The 20072-nt window shown below is 41.9% G+C and overlaps 4 protein-coding genes across 5 annotated transcripts; all 4 read right to left on the bottom strand.

Annotated features, from left to right (window-relative positions):
• Nucleotides 1–181: 181 nt before the first annotated feature.
• On the bottom strand, nucleotides 182–1589 carry LOC103995478 (putative clathrin assembly protein At1g25240). The gene has a single exon (XM_009416074.3). The coding sequence runs from the start codon at nucleotides 1577–1579 to the stop codon at nucleotides 386–388; it is 1194 nt and encodes a 397-aa protein (XP_009414349.2). The 5' UTR covers nucleotides 1580–1589; the 3' UTR covers nucleotides 182–385.
• Nucleotides 1590–2185: 596 nt separating this feature from the next.
• On the bottom strand, nucleotides 2186–4569 carry LOC135645479 (PHD finger protein PERSISTENT TAPETAL CELL 1-like). The gene has a single exon (XM_065163876.1). The coding sequence runs from the start codon at nucleotides 3501–3503 to the stop codon at nucleotides 2190–2192; it is 1314 nt and encodes a 437-aa protein (XP_065019948.1). The 5' UTR covers nucleotides 3504–4569; the 3' UTR covers nucleotides 2186–2189.
• A 436-nt stretch (nucleotides 4570–5005) lies between these two features.
• Nucleotides 5006–13779, bottom strand: LOC103995265 (uncharacterized). 2 transcript variants are annotated; one of them, XM_009415817.3, is made up of 12 exons: nucleotides 13630–13779; nucleotides 13421–13535; nucleotides 13229–13316; nucleotides 11006–11155; nucleotides 10672–10803; nucleotides 8151–8301; nucleotides 8026–8064; nucleotides 7861–7935; nucleotides 6755–6814; nucleotides 6536–6600; nucleotides 5404–5494; nucleotides 5006–5331 (listed from the first exon to the last, which is right to left on the bottom strand). In XM_009415817.3, exons 1-12 carry the CDS (start codon nucleotides 13726–13728, stop codon nucleotides 5287–5289), a joined length of 1110 nt encoding a protein of 369 aa, XP_009414092.2. In that variant the 5' UTR covers nucleotides 13729–13779; the 3' UTR covers nucleotides 5006–5286. The 2 variants fall into 2 exon arrangements, with proteins under 2 accessions (XP_009414092.2, XP_065017975.1); XM_065161903.1 differs by lacking the exon at nucleotides 6536–6600 and having other exon boundaries at nucleotides 5204–5331.
• A 4218-nt stretch (nucleotides 13780–17997) lies between these two features.
• On the bottom strand, nucleotides 17998–19350 carry LOC135645032 (protein XRI1-like). Its single transcript, XM_065163060.1, has 5 exons — nucleotides 19205–19350; nucleotides 18954–19111; nucleotides 18788–18869; nucleotides 18498–18692; nucleotides 17998–18412 (listed from the first exon to the last, which is right to left on the bottom strand). Exons 1-5 carry the CDS (start codon nucleotides 19311–19313, stop codon nucleotides 18123–18125), a joined length of 834 nt encoding a protein of 277 aa, XP_065019132.1. The 5' UTR covers nucleotides 19314–19350; the 3' UTR covers nucleotides 17998–18122.
• Between the last annotated feature and the right edge of the window lie 722 nt (nucleotides 19351–20072).

Genomic DNA, 20072 nt, shown 5'->3' with positions numbered 1-20072 from the left:
TAATACCTTAAAAGTTTAAGGTTTCGAAGACATCTCGAATATTTTTATGTATATGGATCGGAACTATGTTAGACCGTTTGTGAACGATTTTTTCCACTAATATTTTTGACGGTAGAAGAAAAATAAACAAAAAGCTAGCAAATTAATTACATTACATCCAATAAACTGGATGAGATGAACCGAAGCAAGCAAATGATACCAACCGATCTCTTCTTACAAGATTATTAACTAATATAATCCTCCTTTCATGACGTCCGAGAACAGATTCAGTAAATCACCACCATCAAACATAATGCGAAGAAGCTAAGTAAAAGGAGGGAGAAACAAAAGGAAAAGAGAATAATGGCATCCGTGTCGTTCTATGGGAAGTTGGAGGGCATATGAGTCAGATCAAATTGGTGTTCCACAACGGTACACCGGCGCGGCCGTTGTCCTCTGTTGGGACCCACGAAGACGACGGCCGCGATCTCTCCGGACGTTGGCTAAGGATGGGATTCCCGGAATGCCCCTCTACCTCTTCGTCGAAGACCACCCACCGCTCGGTGATCACCGTCCCGGAACGGCTTTCTGCCCTTCCGAGTTCCTTCTCCTCCTGTTCCTCCTTCGGAACGCCGCCGAGCAGCAGTTGCTCGAGGTCGGCGATGTCCTCGTCGGGGATGCTCTGCACCGCGGCGATCTCCGCCGCGCTGATGACACCGAGGGTGCGGCAGAGATCGAGGTAAGCGGAAAGCTGCGAGCTTTGCGCCGATGCTCGCCTAAGCACCCTCATTCCAATCTCTCCTCTCCGTCTCCTTGTTTCCGATCGTCGATTATGAACGGGTTTGGAAGAGTCGTGGCCGAGGATGTCGACGAGGAAGTGAGCAACTCCGTTGCAGATGCTGCTGTAGACCTCCAAGATTTCGATCATGACGCAGTCCATGGCCTCGAGGACGAGCCCCACCCCCATGCCATCAGCGTACGGCCGGACTTGCAACAAGAGGTCGAGGAGGGTCTGGAGGCGCTCGAGCTCAGCGAGGTCAGCGTCCGACTCGATGTCCTCCTCGTCCCCTGGTTTCGCGGCTGGGCTGGTCGTAAGGGTGGCGTCTTTGACGGGCTTGTTGTGGGCGGAGAAGAGGGAGCGGTGGTCGAGGAAGCGGAAGTAGGCGCGGATGAAGGCCGAGAAGCCGGACGAGGAGGAGCGGTCGCGGAAGTCGGAGAGGTCGAAGGGGAGGCGGCCAAGGCGGGCGGAGGGCGGCGCGTCCTCGGAGCAGAGGAGGAGACCGTGGGCGAGGAGGAGCGACTTGAGGGCGACGGCCCAGGAATGGGTGCGGGCGGCACGGTGGGCCAGGGACCACATGAGCGGGTCGAGGAACGACGTCGGGGCGGCGCGCGCCCACGCGTAGACGCGTCCCGCGCTCTTGTAATCAACCGACCGCTCGTCGTGGCTCGTGGCCCGGATCACCGTCGCATCCACCTCCCGCCCACCACGGCGGGGGCAGTAGTGGTGGTGCCGGACGCTGGCCATTCTCGTCATGCATAGGCTGCCCTTATCCTTCGCGGCCGCCGCCGCTCGGCGCCACCACTCCCTCGGCGACGTCATGGTGCGGGGTGTCGCGCGCCGATCTTTGAATCAAAGAGAAGACTTTTGCCGATGTGGGACTACCCTTGATCGTATCTACAGCTTTCTTCCTTCTTCTGGCTGGCATAATGGACGGTAGCAGGAAGGAGACATGGCATCATAGGAGGAGAAGAATGGAAAGCAGAGGAATGTGGGTGGCACGAAGGAGACGCAGAGAGAGGAGAAGAAGAAAGAGAAGACCAGAAGAAGTGGTTGGTGGGGAAGAGTGGGGCGAAGTCAAACTGGTTTTATATTGACTGGATTTGCTCGTCTTGAGTATTCTTTTTGCTGCCCAATTGGTGGAACGTCAGGAATGGAATGGTCTAAACATGGCCGAGTAATGTTGTTCTGTAAAAGGATTTGAAGGAACAGCTAGGAATTGCGATTACAGAGCTTTCAGCCATAGAAAGCAACGAAGACGAAGAAATAACAAAGGAATCTGAATCTGATGCTGAAAACACAGGGGAAGAGTTGGTCGAACTGAACGTTGACTCATTCATGGATTTAAGGGATGCCATTTCCTTGGAAAAGCTGAACCTTCAAAGGCCGTTTCGAAGGTTTTAATGGAGGATTAACGATACATGTTTGCATGTCATGCCAAATTCCTCAAGGCAAGCATGTCGTTCTCGCATCGACCACAGAGGAAGACCGGAGGGATGTCATCCTTGTCCGGAATCCCCACACAGCGTGTGTGCTGCCAAACCTCACAGATGTCGCAGAAGATCATCGGCTCTCCGTCCTCCTCCTTTCCACCACACAGGCAATCCACGATCTTATTACCACCGTTTCCACCCTCGTAAATCTCCTCTCCGTCATCCCCCTCCATCCTCCCCTCTACCACGATGCTGCTTCCTGATTGCATCAGTTCATGGACCAAGTCCGAGTCCCTGCACCTGACACCGACGATGGAGTCTGCAACGAAGCTCTTCAGTCCCCAGTACACCGCCCTGAAGTGTCTCCCCACCTCCCTCTTCAGCTCGCCGATAGTCGCGTGAGCAGGAACAATCACGGTTTCATGTGGTGGCGTTCTCTCCACATCGGCTCCATTCATGCGGATGCTGCACGAAAGCTTCAAGTACCCATGGCTACCTTCGGCCTTCTCAGGTGGCGGTCCCTGTTGATACTCCTTGACCAATTGCTTAGTGTCCATGACCATCCTTACTGCTACCGGAATTGCATCGAGCATGCCGGTGGCTGCTGCTGAGCTCGGCTCCTTCAGGATGTTCTTATACAGGTAGAACATGTCTCTCATCAGCTGCGTCCTGGTGAGCTGCAACCTGATCCTCGACTTGGAATGGTTACCTGAAGCTAAGTTGTCATGGCCAGTGAACACATTGGATATGTCCTCCAAGCAGTACTCCAGCACTTTGGTGATCGGATTCACGGTGCGACGAACGACGTAGTTGCCAACAATGTGATTTCCCAGCGTTTTCAGGACGTAGTCCAGCAATCCCGTGTCGCCGATGTGTGCCCTCGCAGCGTCTCTGATCTCCTGCCTCGTGACCCACCTCAGCTCGGAGTTCTTGAGCTGCTCCACGATTACTCGAGCCGCCATCTCCACCCTTTTCGTCGACCACCTGCACGACGCTTCAGTGATGGCTCCATGGTAATCCATGGAGTTGGGCGGAAGGCGCGTCTTCAACTCGATCATGAAGCGGAACAGGTCACCTAAGGTGAGCAGCACTTGGTTGCAGAGCGACTGATACTTGCCGACGATAACTGGGATTTCACGACCGAAGCAAGCGAGATGAGGAAGCAGAAGACGGAGAGAAAGGGCGTGGAGGGCATCCACAGAGCGTTGATACATCTGTTCAGTGACTCCATAGCTTCCATGACCAAACCTGTATCCCCATCGACCGAACCACGGCTCACCATAGGCTACACCATGGACCAATCTGAGCTCCATTTTACCCTTCGTCGATGCATCGATTACGCTTATCTTCCTTCAAAAGTTCAAGAACTCATAGAAACTTTGTGTATTAGTGTGCAATTGAAACAAATGCAAAGAACTGATGCTGAACAGAAGGAAATGGATGAAGGAAACTACCTGACTTGCAATGCTGTGCATATCCTGTCCCACAAATCCATAATCCGATGACCGGAAAGGAAATGAGAACCACCTTCAAAGCCATTGATGAGAAGCAGATGCCCAAAACCATTGGAATGCAGGACTCCATGCAACAAACAGCGGTTTGTGTTCACCAGCTTCGATCCTGCTGTAGGTTTCTTTGACCACTCTGCATTGGAGTGCAGGCATATGTTCTGCACCTCCGACAAAGTGTCTTTGGTGGGTAAGACAAAGTGAAATCTCTTGCTGCAAATAATGTGGTGACCCCAACCTACTCAGACGATCTCCCGAGGAGACAGCATATCACATACAAAGTATATATTGGATAAAGTTCATCACTGAGAAAATTCTGCCTAGAACCTAATAATTTATGTTGTGGAAAAGAACTGAATGCGAATTCATATCTGGAGTTTGATGGTACCAACAGAGACGCAGTAGCGACATCGACGGCAGGTTGATGTTTCTACGTCCTCTTCCAAGACAAACAGTCGAACACTTGTGGGAGGATGGCGATGCAGTTCGAGCTGAAAAGAATGGCACTGCAGCTCTCCTTGTGCTACAGCTTCAGGGTGGGCAAACATGAGGAGGGCTTTAAGTTTGTCCTGGAACGAGCCAGTGAGATGAGTTGGATTGCCTGTGTCACAGAACGAGTCAAACCCAAAGCTTTGCTCCCCTCTCTTCCTCTTCCTTGCACCTTCAAAGGGGATGCACAACCTGGCCATGATCAACATCTTTGAGCTGAAGTAGCCTGGTAGAAGTCTATATGATGTGTTGGATGAGAACACAGAAGCCTGTGCAGTATGATCACACACTTGGTGCCTAAGCAATTAATTTTATGATAAAAGCATATGGATTTGTTCTTATGAAATTGGCTGAAAGCCTACTTGCTTTCAGCATGATTGAATTCTAAAATCAACAGAGAAAAGGTGTTGTTACCCATGAAAGGTTTATAGTTGGCACCGAGATTGGTGTGTTCATATTCTCCCTCCATGATCACCATATCAAACAGATGGATGAAGAGAGGAGCAAATAGAGAAGCTAAAAATGCATTGGATTGTGATAAATTGAAGTTTTTGAGTCCATCTGAAGTGTTTATTATTGTATTTAAAAATGGAATGCATGTTCTAGAAACTTGGGGTGTATTCTCAAGCGTGAATCATATCTTATAACACAGTAAGGTGGTTTGGATGGAGTTTGTGAACTTGTCTGAGTGAGGCCACCAATGCATCCATCAACCAAGGAAATTGTCAAGCTGCATGGAGTCAATCCACCTTTGGTGGAGATAGTAAATTTGGATCCCGCAATGCATCATTCATTAAGGAGTCACTCAGACATCATCGGAGAGAAAATAGCTTAATGCAATTTTGCCAAATATACAAGAATGACACAGTAGATGTCTGTCATGGAGAGGAACAGCATAATGGCATCTTAAAAAAGGCAGCTTACTCGGATCTCACATGAAAGACCAGCTTAAAGGGTCATTTAGCTGAAGATGCAAATGCTCCTATGCTGGATGCTGTCCGATAGTAGTAGCAATATGGTGGATTCCTTCAATCTATGCGAGAGCTTACTTTGCAGGTTACGATGATGTTATGTACAGATGCAAGAAATGGGTTTGCTGTCAATCCTCGATAGATCGCCAGCCATATGTTCGAGTAAGCCGAATCTACCCAAAGAACAACACTTTAATTCACAGCAGGAAGGGCATTGTCGTGCACATACATAATTGAAGTTTTACCTGGGCAAATGCATAAATTGCTCGCAAAATTCGGGCATAATCAGTCCCCAGCATTTGAATCACCACATCTGCCAGAAATGTCCCCCACATCCTGTACAAAAAGTAAGGCATCTACAATTTCAATCATGTAGCGTATGAGCGCTATAAATGCAGAAACACAGGACATCTTCGCTTAAAAATATAGCTCAATTACTTGGTAAGCTTTCATGGCAATTTGTTTAATTGGGATGAGTCCGTGTGTATACATGTATGTATTTGCATCCTAGTTATCCTAATTCCAATTTTCAAAAACATGAGATTACAATTGTGAAATTGCAAAACATTGATTCTTCAAAATTGTTATATCTTCACATTTCAAGCATGCTTGGTCCATCTTTCTAGGCTGGGAACATCACTGGTAAGTATTAAGCAGAAACAAGAATAAATACTACAAAAAGAGTAAACCAATTGAGGGCTCTTTTGTTTCTTACAATCGCTTCTAATGTTGGATTCCTTCTTGAGGGCAGAGGGCCATCTGCAAGTGTCTAGTTGTCAGCATTTATGCTGACTGCAAGCAACGCCACACATGGGCATTATTCCCTCTAGTCAAAATTTGCAAACCACTAGCCATGGCCAAAGCGAATAAATCTTCTTTTTTTGTCCCATTTCTGAACCACCAGAAGTCACCACCCTCACTTTTACTATCTTTTAGCATATGTATATCTAGTGTTTTGGAGTTTCTAGGATTTGTGATGCTATAACAATCCTTGTGAGCTTTCTGTCTGCATTTTTATTTCTTCTGAAGTCCTTGTGAGCACAAGCTGTCTCAGCAAATAATGGGGAAAATGATAGAGGTGCTAATGTCATATCTAACAACCCATCTAAAGCAGACCTAGCAATTAGAAGCAAGTCACTTAATTCTTGTGTCCAAAACTATATTTTCTAATTGTCTTAGTATAGAACTATTGAAAATCACATGTACAAAAAGTTTGCATAACAAGTCTAACTTCAAGAACAGTTCAGAAATTTAACTTTTTCGTATAGTTCACTACATTTAGAATTCAAAGATGAAAGCCAGCAGTTATGTCATCGATATAAACAAAAGCATCAAATCTTTACTCAAGTTGCTTTGAAGAATACAAATAACTCTCACACTGGTCCTAGGATCATCATCACGCTTCTAAGTCCAAGATATCTTGATGCAGCATGAGCCAAACCCTGCTTAATAGATGTTAAGCAAAAGATATTTGGATAATTTAAGTGTATCAAGGGTTAATAGATTATCTTGCTTATGTCTTTGCTTGCCTAACTAATTAATGCTATTAGAGTGGGAGAAGAAATCATGTCTATCCAGAAGTAATGAAAGGTTGACCTGTCTTGCAGCAAGCTCAGCTGCTTTTGACTCCAGGTTGATAGCAGCCAATTGTCCACCCTGACAACCACCACAGATGAAACATGTTTATTGTGGAAAAGTAATATAGGATAGCAGAACTAGAAGAGGTAAATGTTTGTCCAAATTCATGATAACCACTGAATCTTAAGAAAAGGAAATTAAAAGTCCAAAAATCTCTAGTTATTGGACATTTATTCACACAAACTGCAGGGTTCTTGCTTTTTTGATAAAACTAAAGCCCATAATTCCCTCATTCGTAAAATTATCCTTTGATACTCTAAAGAATAACATTGAGACAACAATAGTCATGTTTGCATAATATGATGATGAAGAAGTACCAGAAGAAAAGCATCACAAACAGAGGCTGCTTAAAATTTGTGCAAACAATCAAGTTCTTTTCTCATATGCAATATTGCCAAGAAAATTGATAAACAAATTAATAAAGCCACTAAAGTTTTCAACTTGCCTGAAAGGCGTGTGCACAACTTATACATCCATATCTAGTTGTTTATATATGTGTGAAAGCTAGCATATTTGGTATATATGTTTAGCTGTGTAAACGTAAAAGGCACATGAAATTTAAACTTCCACATTAAATTTAAATATAGTTTCAATGCCAAGTCAGAAGTTAAAAGCTCCCAAATATTAGATCTACAGTTAAATTTCAGATGCTGAACAAACATTTTCTGAGAATTAAGTATCTAATAAAAATAAATATATTCTTAGAGAAATTGCTTTCATAATGTGCATGATAAAACTAACACAAATCTAGATATACAAGTGTGGCAGAAGTGCAAGATAACTAAAAGATTTATCAGATCTATTCATCAAAGATTAAGACTTCAAAATCTCATCCGACAAATTTTTTGCATTATGGTGTATGATTTGAATATATCTAAAATATCAGTTTGATGATGGTGTATGAGACCCACTTTTACCAAATGTTAAGGATTTGAATCCTCGTCCGACAAATTTTATCAACTAAAATATTGGTTTAGTGATAGTGTTATACCAAAGTCACCAGCTACATTAACTTAATGCATATTTATTCATATTTTGGTAATACAAAAGGACAAACTGCATACCCGCTTAATTATCTCATGCTTTATCTCATAGTTGGCAGCCTCCAAAAGCATCTTACCAGAAAATTTCCTGGCCAACTAACATATAACACAAAAAAGAGAGATTATGATAATATGATGGAATAAAAAACAAATGTTTATATGGCATCATGATAAATGCATGCATACCAACTGATATATCCTTGTCACAGTTAACATTCCACATCCCTAATAGAAGATAGAAGATCTAGTTAGTTAAAATACAACAAGATAAAACATGTAGTGATAAGGAAAAAAAGTTAAAGACAGTAAACCTTCATGACTGCATGTCGAAGCTCCTTTGCCCCACCTCTCAGTGCCCCAAGAGCAAGGACCTTCCATTGACTTAGTCCAACTTCAAGACTTCCATGGCTGTTCGAGAGTTTTTTGCCAACTGATGGAAGAGAAACAGGATGAATCTCCTCACTGAAATCAGCAAGTAATCCAAAGGAAGGTCTATGTTACACCCAGCTACTATGTCATACCAATATCAATGCAGGAGAAAAACACAACATGATAAACATTGGTGTCAGCCTTGGACAAATAGGATACCAGACAGCATATTCTTAGCCAGAAACACTTATCTGATACATGAGTATGTCATGATATAGAAACAAGAATCACACAAGCACTCATACCTCACCAAAAGAAATTTATTCTCACTTCTACACTATCACAAACTTAACCAGGATTTAAGATGAAAGAAAAAGGATAAATGTCATCATCTTAGTCTGCTTTGTAAAGTAGATCAGGCGATTAAATCCATCATAGCAGATGCAACCTACATGTCACAGGTGAAAATAGTGATGGAACAACTTACCAAGTATACTTCTTACACCAGTCCAATCAGGGACCAAGAGGAAATTTGCCTAGTTTTGGGTGGCACACACAAAAGGACATTTATATCAATTTTCTCATTTACAATTATTTTTACCTTTTTTATTAAAAGTTTAAAACTAATCTCAGATCATCTATCAATACTAGTTTTCAACTAGTTCCAGCAGTTTCAACTAAAATGGACTGGAACAAATTACCTTCTCTTCTATTGTGGCATTGCCTCTTTAGTACTCTCTCCGTCCCCCCACCTGTCTCTCTTCTCTATCCCACAACAGAAATCATTCCTCAAATTCCACAACCCATTAAAGATGTTAGTTGGTTATTGATGAGGTTCTCACTGTAAGATAGAACTTTATTCAGTAAAAATATATCTACTATTTCTGTCTTTTTTTCATTATTTTTTCAATTTGTACAAGATCACTAGTGAATATCTGGCATATACCAACCTACCAAACCAGTTTAACTGGTGGCCCCAATGCAACACTATACCCAAGAAACAAATCATTGATGATGTAGCCTCTCCGCCTGGTGGGTAAGGCTAGTAAATACCACTCACCGCATCCTGAGAGCCTTGCACACTGGGCTGCCCTATTCCATATAATGTAACCATATCCCAGATGAAGAACTTCATCCTCTGTCACTATTTGCATGTATCTATATCATGATGCCAAGTGTGGCACTACATTGTATTAATATTTATCCCTAACATCTAATGTTGCAACCGTGATAGGCAAAGAGCTAGTCACCTAGAAAGTCATCTAAATGTGACTGCACAGCTTGGCAAACAGGCATCGACCAGTATTGATCAGAAGAAGAAAAAACACCTGAAGATCCAAAGCATATCAGATTAAAATCCTTAATATTGACATACAGTTGGAGCATAATTAAGACATCCTCAGATATAAACTAATGCCAAGATACCCAATTGTCTATTATAGCTATTAAGACTGTTAATTACGTAGGAGAAACATGTTAAACAAGTCTAAGTTAGGTTAAGGCTAAAAGAAAAACTGATCCACCCAAGGTTTCTCTGGGGTCAAAACTTAATTAAGTTCGTGTCAAATCTAAGCTGTCGATATTAGAGTTCTGCTTCTTAATTTGGGTTCAGTTCCTGTCCTGTTAGATCACGTTATTTAGAAGGATTACCTACAGTCCCTAGTATGGAAAGTAAATGCCAGCAACTTATTTTCTGGATTGGTGGCTGGCTGGGCGAATAAAGAAGCCAGCTTTGTATTAGGATGTCTTATGCAAACCCAAAGTTTTGGCTGACTGTTTCATGGGAAAATCTGCATGAAAGAATTGATTTTACAATAAATAGTCATTCATACGTACGTAAAACATCAGTCGGAGAAAGTCTGTCATGCGTCAGTAAATACCGGGCTTTGAAAAAATAGTTCAGATAACTACAAGCCAAATGTTTCTGCTTATTTATATCTTCTGCTTTGTAAGTTATGGTGGTTATAGGACCTGTGTTTTTCATTCAACAAGCTATATACAAAGCAACAATCATAAAAAGTTTAAGAAAAGGCTTCCATAGGAGAACCCAAACATGATATTTTTCAATCTCCAGATTAATGCACAACACAAAATGGTTCCACAGACAGAGACATTTAACAATACACCTTTCAAGAAATGCTGCACGACAATGAAAAAAATGCATCCACTGATAAAAAAAAGTTACTGGGATTCTAAAAGTCTTGGAAAGTAGATGCTTATAGTTCTTTTTACTGTTTCCTTATCCTTCTGTGGTTAGAGCCTTCCATGCAACAATTTTCCTTTATGTTCATTATATGTTGCAGCTGAGCAAATACTACTAACTACAGTCACTTGGTTGAAAAAGAACATATCCATGAAAGTATTTGCAGTCATTTAAGGCATTCATCATTTCAACATTTATAGTTACACAAACAAATTCACATATCTTTAACTTCCATAGCCAAAAGGGATGGTGACAAGTACCTCGAATATTCACTCAGCAAGTGGAGAAAAATTTCTACTTCAAGGTCCTCTGTTGACAATTTACTTGAGCAAGGAATGCCAAGTTTTTTTCTAACTCCAAGTAAGATATTTCTGTAGGAAGGTCTCCAACCCCTTCAAAGATAGCAACAAACAATGGTGTAAATGTAATACAGGATTCTCACTATAATCAGGGACAAACCAAAGATTCAATTTGCACCGGAAAATTTACGCCAATGGATTGAGTTCACCATAAAAACAATAAAATGAGAACATACATCAAAATCTAAGAAGCAAATAACAAGTACAGGACACTGAATTCTTAAAAGTTCCGAACCTTAATGTTGCCCGAGCATCTGCTGCAAGGTACAAGAATTGTGACTCTAGGTGTTCTATAAAATCTTCTCGTTCTTCAATATATTCACCATTCACAGTGAAATCAGCATCTCGTTTGCTTGTGATAGATTTTAATAATGGGCTGAAGAAGCTGCAGCAGATAAACCTTAAATTTTGTTCAAAACAGGAGATTTGCAGGTCAATAGTCAAATACTTAATTACCACACAGGAGCTTTGAAAACTGAACATGTGCTGAGAAAAATAGGCAAAGTATGCATACCCTCGTATGTATATTTTTATTGGAAGATTGATATCCTTCAAAATTCAGAAGATCAATCTGCTTGCACCAGTAAGGTCGTATATATTGACCCTCCCTAGACCCCATAGAAGGAAGTCTTGCACACTGGGTGACCCTTTATATCCCTTACAAGAAGCATAAGATTAACTACCAATTAAGCCAAAGGTACTGACTGACTGACAATAGGTTTACTTAAATAGTCAAGCTGTATCTTGATTTGAAATTCTTTAAAATCTTATGACCATAGAGATAGGGTTGAGCTCCTTCCTTGGGCTGCAACTGTAATAGTGTAGTAGATCAGTACAAAGCTCAAAACTTCAAAATTGAAATTTTAGTAACTACTGATGGCTTAGAGCCCTCCTCCTCTCCCCATTCCCCAAGATGTGCCCACCCTTGCCTCAAAAACTAAAAAAATAATTCTTTGGTTTTGTAACTTCTCTCTACATTTACGACATTTATAACTAGATAGGGTAAAACTGTGTTAGGAAACTCATACCCTCTAACAAGTGCTTCTCTAGTTGGATGAAGAGAAGAAGCTCTCCACTTGCAAAACTAAAGGAAAGTGGAAGATTTTATTAGTGGTACAAATGTCTTAGAGATGTTCACAATCAACTATATATAGGCTACTATTGCCAAACCTAAATGCAACTAATTATAATATTGTTTTACTAAAATACACTATTGCTTTTTGTCTAAATCCCACATATGGGAAATCTTTCCTAGCCAACATACTCAAAAATTTTATTCTCCCTAGAGACCTGTAGATATTCTCCTAGAAGCCAATGACTTAGAACAGGTTGCAGTGCCATCTCAGAAGATAAAAGGTCTGATCAACCCCATCCATCTTATCTGCCCCAAACTAAAGAGCAACTTGGTCCGAGCAGGTCTAGTTGGTTGGATTGAATCTGCAACCTCATGAATCAACTGACCTAGCAGGTTCAATCCAACATTATAACTGCTTCACATGTATCATCTACCACACATGTGGGCCTCATCTTCAGGGCTAGGTATTGTGGGTATATCATATTTCAGTCTACCATAGGTGTAAATGGCCGGGTTAATGTTTAGAAGTTTCTAGCTCAACCCAATTATAGCCAAACCAAATTTTTACCACCACTTGGAGGCACATGAATAGCTTCTGAGGTCTAAAACCATGAGGAGCACATTTTTAGCAAATTCACAAAGCGTTTCAAGATTTAGAAATCTTTACATGAGATTAATTATTTAACACTAATTATGAGCAATTGGATACCATTTTTCACAGCTCAACAATTCATGATGGTATCCATTGGCCACAAAAAGTAGATTAAAGGAAACCTACATTTCCATATAGTTATTCAAACTCTAGCCAAAGAAAAAAAGAAGTGTGGTGGAAAGGGAAACTGATCTTGGGACAGATCAACAAAGTATTCACCTTCAAAGAGGGCAAGATAATCACTACTCGGATGTAGACTATTTCCCGCATGGAATTCTACATTGTTTCTGGCAAGAATTTGCTTGTGTGTCAACTTGTCTCAAAAGCTCAGCCTAATCTACACCGGGTGAAATAACAGGGGGCATGACTTAATCTGATAACATGATAAGATTTTAATTGGCTGACCACAAATCCCAAAAGCTTAAGCTATTGGAAAAGCGCCAAACTAATACATAAAGTCTTAACAATTTCCAATAAAACCACATGTAACAAACCAAGAGAGTGAAATTAGAGCAAGAGAATCAAAATTATTTTGAGTCAGGAACTAAACACTTTGCAGATATCATGAAATAGTAATTAGATCATACTTCCATTAATCGGCCGAACATACAAAACCAAGCAAACATATCGAGATTTAAAGCACAAATTGCACTCCACATGCAAAACCTTCTTTTTATTTTTCAAAACTCTAAAAATACGGAGAAAGAAGTGGTAACACAAAGAAAACTCACCTCGGTCCGAACAGAATGTGCTCTAGCTCAATTAGTTCAGCATCCGTCGCGAGTTCAAGCACCAACCTCAGTTCTGGATCAAACGTCTCTGCAAAACAAATGTCGGTAAGATCCAATCATTTGCCATGTTCTTCCTCGTCTTTAGAACAGAAATTATAAAGAACAAAACTTTCACGCAAAGACGAAGTTTACCTGCTCTTCGGGCGGGCACTTCTGCCTTGGGAGAGCACAAACGGAGACCGGGACAGCCACTTGGATCCCCACGGCGAGGAAAAGGAGCGATTTTCCGGCTCACCGCAAGTTCAATCTACAAATTCCATTTCGACAAAACCTAGTCGGTTCAGCGGATCCATCCCCGATTCGTATCAAGCGAAAGATTAACATGAGATGGAAGGACTAACCCAAGAAGAGGAGGAAGAAGAAGGAGATAGGTCCCGTCTAGGGTTTGAGGCGGTACCGAAGGAGAAAGAGGAGGGGAGATGAGCGGAGACGTACACCATCGGTCTCCGCCGCGGCCGTCCCTCGCGCTCGCAATGAGCCGAGTGAGGAGGTAGCCGCGGCTTATATTTGGATATGGGCGATTTTTCTTTTTTCTTTTTTTGAAAATTATTTATTAGTTTTCATCACTCACATGGAAATATTTTTGTTTTCTTTTTATTTAAAGAAAAAAAATCGTTGTCCACATCAAATCCTTGCGTCAAGATTCGGGATGTCGACCTTGATGATCGTTTCAGACTCTGCAGTCCACACACCACGTAGCATTGGCAACACAAAGCGATCGACACCAATAGACCATAAGAACCATTCATAAGGATCGCCCACCCCATTTTATTTTGTTTTCTTTTTCTCGTGCGCCACAAAAATTATATCACCTATTAATGTGAACTTTATCACTTGCCACCTTTCATTCAAAATCAAATAATTCAACATCAATTCAAACTTCAAAACTTTAATTTTTAAAATTATGAGTCAAACCTAATATTTTTAATATCTTTCCCTATTCATATGTGAGTTTAGGATGTTTTCTTACTAGTAAAGGTTTAAATTTCGAGTTTGTATCTTTTTCGATACTATGAGATGGTTCGTTCATCCATGTCTACCCTTAATGGTGCGATTCATCTTTATTCAATCAAATCGTAGCCTAACTAGATTTTTTTTTTATTCATTCATATCAAATTTTTATCCATTTAGCTCTGATACCATGTTAGAAATTTTATAATGCTAAGTCCGAGTCAAATAAATCAAGATTAACATATATTAGATAAAAATCAATATTGTGATCATGAGTTGAATCCAATAAAATTATACTCATTTAATATTAAAGAAAATATAATTTCGATCAATCAATATTTTAGGATAAAAGTCTTGTTGTGACATTCGGATTGGTTAATGAATTGTTACATAAGTAATAGGTCTTAGGTCCTAGTCTTTCGTCATTTAACACAATAAAAATATTTTTTTAATTTTATAAAAAAAAATTTAGGAGAAAAAATATTTGATTTTCTGACACAAACTAATTATTTGGGTAGATAGATTCTCATATAGTTTAAACTCTAGCACATTATTGACACATTGAAAATATTCATCAAGAAATTAGAAGTTGAATATTAATAATATATAAATAGGGAGGTAAGAGAACATCTTGCCTAATCTCTTAGTCACCCTTAGATGTCTAGAATGTTCACCGTTGGAACAAGAACACGTCTATTATGGAGAATAGATGCACTCATATATCCAATTAATGAAGTCTCTAAGGAAATCAAGAATCTTAAGCCTCTCAGCCATTGAATCTCAAGAAAGCGTCCGGGTAGGTCATAATAATTTATAGACAAAATAAGACTATGCTATGTCCTCAATATTTTTTTTTTGATCTATCGAGATGGATATAGATTATTCACAAGAGATAATCTTACTTAATTCTTCTTAAATATTATTTAAGATATTCTTGACTATAATACTATTTAATCATAAAATAAAACATATATCGACGGAGAGGTTAATAACACTTTTAAACACTCAAGCAGAATAAAACTCTACAGAGCAAGCATTTGGATGACTTCTTAATCTTTATTACATATCACAATCTCATATGATATGGTATATTTGGCATCGCCCACGTAGACCCAGGCAAGCAGACACGATGATACAAATGTAAAACCTCAAGTATAATATGGCGCGTAGCACACACGTGACGGGCAACCGCTTGTCACCCCCTCCGTACGAACGACATCATTATGATACAACCATCCCGAAAAGCTCGAGGCAGCGTCACGCGGCGCCGATCCGTGCAGGTTGGTCAACGCTCGTACAAAAGCTTAAGTCGGTCGCTCGAGGAGCCGACCGTAGTAAATTGACCCTGTACGACCAATTTATCCTCGTAGATATAAAAGTTAACCCTCCCTAATCATGAGGGGGGGGCATTTCGAACTATCAACTCTCTTATATATACTATTGACTTGAGCTTCAGAATTGTCGAGTTAGGAAATCCCCCTCCCGACCTCGACCTGTGTGCAGGAGCCCAGCAACGAAGAAGCAGGTCACTCGCCAAGAGAGAAGATTGTGCTCGAACCCGACTCGACCTGACCTGACCCGACGCTCGTCCTCACCACCCGAGCATCCACGTGGGTGACCTTGTACATCGAGGACTGGATCAAGCAATGCTGACACCTCGGGCACGATGTAAAGATTCAAGAACATCGTATATTCACAACAAGAAAACACATCTCGATTTCCATCCATAATAGTCTCTTCATGCAAATTCCTTTTCGACCATCGAAAGCATATCTCATGATTGATGGGCCTATGCATTGTTCGAGAGATTGATCTCCAGTATAAACTATATCAATATGTTATTAACATCCGATATCATAACAGTGATTGAACTCTTGAGGCATCTTCCTTCATCCTTCATCCTTCATCCTTACCACCAACAAACCTTTATTTCCCTACAGAGAACAAACAAGCAAACCAAATCACTGTGGCTTGCTTTTTCCTTGCTCCACGAAATCGAACAAGAGACGGAAGATGTAGGGCAGCATGTGCATGGGGAGCTCCGTTCAAGCTCCTGGCTTCTCTGATAGCCATGCACATGCCCAGCTTCCACTCGCACACCTGTACATGGACTTCCACATTTCGACTGGAGACACCCATGGCAGAGGCGCTGCGGCAGTTATACAAGCAGAGGAGGACAGAGCCTAGTTCCAGCTTCGCTCTTCTTGTGAGGAAACATGAATGAGGAATCTAGTAACGCTAATGGGGGAAGAAAAGAGGGCCTCCGCTGGAGCCTCGTCTGCCCTCCTGTCTGCCTACGTCTGTGGCCACATGAGCTCCACCCGCTTACTAGAATCCATGGCGTGTACTGGCACGCACTACGAGAGGCCTCTAATTATGAAGCTGGTTCACGCCCGTTGCATGGCCACCACCCCTTCCCCCCCGGACAGAGGCGAGCTGCACCTCTCTCTCCCATAATGGATCCCATGCCCGTCGCCTTCTTCTGGCCTTTTGGGTGGCAGTGTGTACATGCAGACAGCTGATGGCTTTGGTTCTTCTTTCCCCGCCTCCATATCGTGTCAAATCTTCACAAAAAACCATCCGCAAAGTGAATGGGATTGTTTCAATAGTCTCGAAAAGGACAGTTGATTGGTCTACAGTATGGAGTACTCATCACTTATCATTCAAACCAGAAGCTAAAGTTCGAGTTAAGCCATTCCAGTAGACTAAGATGGAAACAGAACCTGTCGTTGGCAAAGAACATATCTCATTTGAAGTAATGAAAAAGTCGAAGGAATTCATGTGCAATCCGAGTATAATTAAGGGAAAAGCACCGCAGCTTATAATTAGTGGGCGATGCAGCCACGACTCGAGGGTTGTGACTTTACTGTGGAAGACGAGTCATCACTGAATCTATCAAATCGGCAACAGAGTGATGATCACCAGCTGCAGCCCCAGTGGGGCCATTCCAATCCACGCGATGTGGGGTCGGTGTCCCGCAATCATTTCTTCTCATGAGGGTAGCCAACACCTTTCGACACATCCTGCGTTGGAGGACATGTGGACAAGCTCTCATTCCGGTCTCAAATGGCTAGTGGGGGAAGGTGAAGCACCATTTATTATTGTGTCCAGGAAAATTTTGTTCAAACCAGCTTGACTTCGGGGAGGACGACAGGATGCAACTTTTGATATCGACTCCCTTCCCCACCACCTGCCTGCTTTCTATTCACTATTTGTTGTGGCATGTTTTGTCTCTGTGTTCTCACCTGCCAATTGAGTCCATCCTGATCCATAATTTAGTAGGGTTTAGTTGAATTCATGAGTTGTTTCTTCAGCATGCATTTGAATTATATGGGTTAGGCACTTGTGTTCTTCCAGCTGGCCTTCGTACTCTTCCTTTGAAACATATATGTCAGATTCAGATGCTGAGTTGTCTTTGCTTCTTCCGGAGGTCTCGTCCGGCACTGTTTCTAATTGTTACTCTCTCTCTCTCTCTCTCTCTCTCTCTCTCTCTCTCTCTCTCTCTCTCTCTCTCTGTGTGTTTCGTTTTATTCTCTCTTTTTTCTTCGTAGAAGCTGAATCACCCAACAGTATGCACTTCAATGGCTTTTGCACGTTCTCTCACACTAGATCACGTTGTTCTTCGGTCAAACAAGGGCCCGCTGATCTGTTCACTAGATCACCACTTGAAGCTTGCATGCAGAATACTTCCATTCCATCGTATTGTGGAAGGAGAAGCTAATTACGTTCCTAAACATTATGCTAAGACGAATCTGAAACTTCCATTCTCTCAAAGTATTAGAACAAAAATGATCTCGAGAGGTAATCACAGAGACTCCCTTGCACTACATATGTACAATTATTATGAGGAATGCATGCAGTGGCAACAGATACATCATCATCTTCATCCCTTGGTTCTTATGATTGTTATGGTGCCCCTCCCACGTGTTTGGATCCGTGTGAGACTGACGACTACCTTACCGGAGAGGCCAGGGCCGTCCGGCGACACACGGGGGCCCTGCGCGTACTCCCCCACCGGGTGGCGCACAGGCCGCCTGGGACGCATGAGAATCCTCGCGTTGATGTCGTCAAGCGTCACGTCGCCGTCCGCTCCCCCGGGCTTCACCACAGCAAAGGGGTACACCACGCTCATCTTCGCCTTCGTCGTCTTACTGCATTGTCTTCTCTCGCATTCTGTCATGCCCACAAGAATTAGACTCCGTCAAAGGAGTGTGCTGCGTGCATGTTCTTGGTTCATACACATGTATGATTCAATTACCTCTCAAAGTAAGCGCTTTTGCTTTAGAGCTACAAGGTTTCGTGTCTCTTGGTGACTGAGGAGGATCTTTTCCATGTAGTTCATTGGAGTTGTGTGGCTCTTCGTAGGAGGTGGAAGAGGAGAGAAGTGGCTCTTGTGGGTGCTGCAGACCGGCGACTTCTGTGTTGGCCTTCAGCAGCACGTTGAAAGGGTCATCTGTGTGAACATGGAGCAATTAAAGGAGTTCTTCTAGTAGAATTATTACCATTAACCTATAATTGTTTGCCAAAGCAAGACATAATTCTCACTACCTGGGATGATGACATTATCCTGTAGCAAGTAGCTCAGATCATGCAAGGAGGGATCGCCATGGCAGCTTAAGTCCCAAAAACCCTACAAATGGAGAAGGCAGAAGGAGAGAGTTAGGCAAAACTCAACTCAGCGTTAAGCTCCATATATAATTCGAGTCTTGATTACTTGAAGAAGATTCTGGAGGCCTTCGTTGGTCGTCGAATCATGAACGGGGGACGAAGCTGTCAGCCGCCGCCGCTTGCACCGGTCGCTCCACTCGGCCACCGCGTCTTGCAAGTAACCGGTGGAGGCCTGCGACGACACTGGCGACTCCATCTCCATGGCTATCGATGATCACCAAAGCAAACATCAGTGCTGTTGAGCTCAAAACCATGCCAGTGTTTGCAGAAACCAAAGAAGAGAAGGGTAGTGACTACCACTCAAAGGCACGAGTTGTTCGTGGAGATCTCCAGCTCCAAAGGTGTGTGGATCCCAATCCCAGGAGGTTTGGTAAGGGAATAGAAAATGGGTGTCCATGGCCATCATATCTCAAGAACAAGTCTGCTTCTGCTGCTGCTGCTGCTGCTGCTGCTGCTGCTCTTTCTCTCTCTGCAAGGAGGAGGAGAGAGGCGGTGGTGGTGTTAAATAGGAGGCTTTTGGGAAAAGGGGCAGCCAAGTTGGATGATTAGAAGCAGTCAGTCAATGGAAGAGGGAAGGTAAAAAGGTGAAAGAAATATAATATTCAAAGTGAGGAACCAAAAGAAAAGTTGTCTCTTTCTCGTGATTCGTTATGTTGATCTTTTTTTTTTTTCTTTCTTTCTTTTTTTTATTCTTCTTTTAATCTTGTGGAAAATCCTTTTGGGGGGTAACTTTCTGCTGCTCAATCTTGTGAACTAATTAATTGTGTTGCAAACTTTTCTGTGTGGCACACTAAATTATTGCTAGTCTCATGTGTTATGATCGAATTCCCAAGCTATATACTTTTATGATCTTATAAATATAATATATATATATATAATATTATTATTCATATTGGTAAAATATGAGGAAACATGATGAGATGGTGGGATTACAATGATTTGAGTAGTAAGAGATATTCTATCCGTGATTAATTACAATTCAAGAATCGAACAAATTAACATCTTCCTCACCTAATTCGATAAGATTTTGCTCGATTAGGAATTCTCGATTTAAGAAAATTTTAGATTTGTTCTATTGTCATGATATTTAGATTAGTCTAATTCAAATTAGACTCACATGTATAAGAAGTATGGTATAATCGAAGGCTCAAATACTTCATGTTAG

This window comes from Musa acuminata, chromosome BXJ3-8 (assembly GCF_036884655.1).
Source record: "Musa acuminata AAA Group cultivar baxijiao chromosome BXJ3-8, Cavendish_Baxijiao_AAA, whole genome shotgun sequence".
Lineage (NCBI taxonomy): Eukaryota > Viridiplantae > Streptophyta > Magnoliopsida > Zingiberales > Musaceae > Musa > Musa acuminata.
Note: the sequence above shows the minus strand (reverse complement) of the source record. Positions and strands in the feature narration are given on the sequence as shown.

Coding starts and splice junctions, on each gene's coding strand:
- LOC135645479 (XM_065163876.1), bottom strand. CDS start 3,503: ATGGAGCTCAGATTGGTCCATGGTGTAGCCTATGGTGAGCCGTGGTTC.
- LOC103995265 (XM_009415817.3), bottom strand. CDS start 13,728: ATGGTGTACGTCTCCGCTCATCTCCCCTCCTCTTTCTCCTTCGGTACC. Junction 11,156..13,228: donor CACATTCTGTTCGGACCGAG/GTGAGTTTTCTT, acceptor TATCTGCTGCAG/CTTCTTCAGCCCATTATTAA. Junction 6,601..6,754: donor CTGAGCTTGCTGCAAGACAG/GTCAACCTTTCA, acceptor TCTATTAAGCAG/GGTTTGGCTCATGCTGCATC.
- LOC103995478 (XM_009416074.3), bottom strand. CDS start 1,579: ATGACGTCGCCGAGGGAGTGGTGGCGCCGAGCGGCGGCGGCCGCGAAG.
- LOC135645032 (XM_065163060.1), bottom strand. CDS start 19,313: ATGATGGCCATGGACACCCATTTTCTATTCCCTTACCAAACCTCCTGG. Junction 18,870..18,953: donor GCCTCCAGAATCTTCTTCAA/GTAATCAAGACT, acceptor CTCCATTTGTAG/GGTTTTTGGGACTTAAGCTG. Junction 18,693..18,787: donor GGATAATGTCATCATCCCAG/GTAGTGAGAATT, acceptor ATGTTCACACAG/ATGACCCTTTCAACGTGCTG.